This window comes from Xylaria bambusicola (genome assembly GCF_022495145.1).
Source record: "Xylaria bambusicola strain CBS 139988 unplaced genomic scaffold F5B22scaffold_1, whole genome shotgun sequence".
In the NCBI taxonomy this organism is placed as follows: domain Eukaryota; kingdom Fungi; phylum Ascomycota; class Sordariomycetes; order Xylariales; family Xylariaceae; genus Xylaria; species Xylaria bambusicola.
In genome coordinates, this window is record NW_025953554.1 from 860,123 (window position 1) to 863,557 (window position 3,435).

The 3,435-nt window shown below is 49.1% G+C and overlaps 1 protein-coding gene across 1 annotated transcript; it reads left to right on the forward strand.

Moving 5' to 3' along the window:
• Nucleotides 1–1,107: 1,107 nt before the first annotated feature.
• F5B22DRAFT_632490 (kinase-like domain-containing protein) lies at nt 1,108–3,045 on the forward strand (the record flags this gene model as incomplete). The annotated part of the gene is made up of 1 exon (XM_047976702.1): nt 1,108–3,045. One exon carries the CDS (start codon nt 1,108–1,110, stop codon nt 3,043–3,045), a length of 1,938 nt encoding a protein of 645 aa, XP_047836328.1.
• Nucleotides 3,046–3,435: the final 390 nt, after the last annotated feature.

A 3,435-nucleotide genomic window follows, 5' to 3' on the forward strand; every position in this document is an offset into this window, starting at 1 on the left:
CTGTGCTTTACCTCTTTGTCGAAATAACTCGTAATCATATCCAATACCTCTCGCCTCCCCAAGTCTATTAGTAGCACTGCTTCCGCAAGTTCAATTTCCAGGACATCCACTCCGATCGGATAGCGTGCTCACCACGTCACACCCGCCCCCGACTCCATTGCCAATTCGGATCCGCTTCTGTGCCAGGCCTACCTTGCAATAACACCGATCGCCGCAATCGCTGGCTGAACAAGCACCCGAGGAGTCATATCTATCATCTTCTGCCCTGTCGAGTCATAAAACTGCAATAGTCAACCCCGTGAACTGTTTGTTTCGACTATCTTCGACTAGCTGACACCCGCCTAAACAACACTCAACACCTAGACCCTACTGAACTTAATCCCCCGAAAAGCCCCTTTTGGCTCAGCTCGGTCAACAACCAGAACAACACATCGACATCTTCGTGTGATCGTCTTATCGGATGGTTCTGTGATCGAGACCGTGTCGGTGTGTTGATATTGCAGGAACTCCGCTATTAGGCCCTGGTGCCTCGGAACTGTGTTGACTTATAAACGCACGCCTGCCTCTTATCACGACCGAGCAACTTGGCTACCCACGCCTAAGCCAAGTTACATCTCATCGACATTCGTCAACACTCTTTCAACTTTCATAAATTATACTCATGTCCTCATAACGATTTTCATTTTCATTCTCTCAGGACCGCCTGTCCACCAGTACTATTGACGATTATTTCCTTCACATTTGTCTACAAACCGAATACCCCTCGATGAGCCTCTGACCCATTAACGACCTGGAGTGTTATGTTTTCTTTTCTCACTCTCAAAACCCTGTATATTGCATCTATTTAGTCACTGCTTGTGACAACACCATTATCATTTCTTTGCCTGGCCGCTATTCCACTTCTACCAACTTTAACGATTCTTTAAACTTGACAAAAAACTTGTACACAAAAGACTGAAAAGTAATCTTGATTTTCTTAAGTTACGCTCACCAAAATAGACGGTCGGGGATAAAGGGGCTGTACAGTGTACAATCATTGGTGGCTTTGACCAAAGTTCCACCACTTCCTGCTTCATTCAATCATTGGTCTCCCGTTGAGACGGCGTCATGGAATGCTTGCGAAACAACTTTCACGATGGCGTTTTACTCGATGGGAGGTTTCAGACAATCTCCCCACTCAACCATGGCTCGTTTGGAATGGTTTTCCTAGCCAAAGATTTGGAAACTGGTGACAATGTTGCCATCAAATGCATGACGAAGCGAGCTGCTGCGAACGAGGCTGGACTCGAGTTTGCTATGGACGAAAAGTCTGAGGAGCAGCTTTGTCACGTTCGTCTCGGAGCCCAACCCAACATCGTGAACATGGTTCACTCCTTCGAGACGGATGCCCATTTCTATCTCGTTCTCGAGTACTGCTCCCGTGGAGATCTGTACGAGGCCATTCGGACTGGATACGGCCCCTTGGAGACTGAGCATGTGCGCCAGTTCATGCTCCAGCTCGTGGATGCTGTTTCTTATATGCATTCGAAAGGCATCTACCATCGGGACATCAAGCCAGAGAACATCTTTCTTACCGAGTCCGGAGCCATGAAGCTAGGTGATTTTGGTTTGGCAACAACTTCGAAATGGAGCTACGAGATGACAGTAGGTAGTGACCGATATATGTCTCCTGAGCAATACGATTCGGCTGGCAACGGGTATTCGCCTGCTCAGGCTGATATTTGGGCTATTGGCGTTTGTTTGCTCAACATCTTGTTCTCCCGCAATCCCTTTACCACTCCCACTGAAGCTGATCCGCTGTTCCTGGACTTCTCTCGAGACAAGCAGTCGCTTTTTGACGTGTTCCCATCAATGTCCCAGGACACCTACGAGGTCATTGTCCAGTGCATGAACTTAGATCCCCGCAAGCGGTCTCTCGAAGGGGCTAGGGAAGCTCTCACCCGGGCCATCACCTTCACTACCCTTGAAGAGGATGTGGACGACTTTTGCGCCACAGAGCACACAACCCTGGCCACTGCCAATCGCGAACCTCTTCGGACCCCTTCGATTCAAAGTCCCCAGCTTGATCAGGGAGCATTCCCATGGGCTAAGGCTCTCCATGCTACACCCGCTCAGCATACTCGTCAATTAAGCATTATACTCGACAACGACAATGAAAGCTACACTGAGGATTTGTTTCCGAAGTCGGAAGGCCGAAGGGATTGGTGTGCTAGCTCCTTCGTGACACCTTCAATCTCGTCTGTCCTTACTTCCAACTTCGGCGTGTCTGTGAACTCTCTAGGCATCTCCCGTCCCATGGAAGCGTCTGGTCGTGCTCGGGTCCCCGCTGCTCCTGTCGCTGGCTCTCTGCCTATCAACATGTCCCGGCCAAAACCAACCTTGAGTGCCATGTCAATGGTCTTCGGTCGCAAGAACGAAGCCGTCTCGAAGAGTTGGAGTGACATGTGGGAAGAGGATGTCGAAGAGGAAGAAGAGGCGCGTGCACGACAGCTTCAGGAGCTCAAAGAACTGAACAGTCGAACGTGGAGCCACGAGAGCAACGTTGATGCTAGTGCAAGTCACCATGATTCGGCATCTGACTCTGTGACCGTTTCTGATGAGAAGTTCAACGAGCCAACTGCCGCTAGTACTATCTCGGATGATATTGATGGCGATTTGGTTGCTGATGGGTTTTTCTTTCATGAGCCCATCGCGATCAAACAACCTCCGCCATCTCCACCTCGCTACTCGCCACCATCGAAGCGCAATCCTATCGATAAGTGGACAGCTCTAGGAGAACGTCGTCGGGCTGTAGTTTCAGAATCCAAGCCGATTGATTTCAGTGTCAAGTCGCGACGGCAGTATGGACATAATCCCAACAATTATGGGATGGGGATGGGAATGGGAACAGGAATGTGGGACAACCTCGGCCATCACAAGTGGAATCGAGACCGTTCAGTATCGCGTGGTTGTCCATGGAACAAGGGCCGAGATTGGAACTGGCGCGAAAAACGCCACGATTTCGGTGACGTTGAGTGGGTTGGCCATTGGCAAGAAGCTCACTAAGAGTTTCCGCCGGTGTTGCCTCTTGTGGTTAAGCTCATCCTTCATGCTTCACGGGTTCTTCGTCTTGAGTGTCTACTGATATTTTTTTTTTATTCTGCCTTTTTCTTGTTCTTGATAGCGGGTTATTATTTTGGTTTTTGGAGGTACATTGGGATGTTAATGAGGAAAGGGCCCACCGTCATGTTTGGGCGCCTTCACTTGTTGGATCATAAAGTTTGGCAAACGGCAGTAGACACTCTTGACGTTGACCTGGTGAGCGGATCTAGCTTTTAACTCGCTCTCTAGGTATTAGATAGTCTCCCATCACTCAAAAAATACCAGAAGTTACCCACTCAATTCAATCTTCCCTATGTTGCTATGTGACATGTACTGCGGTCGAGTACTATTATA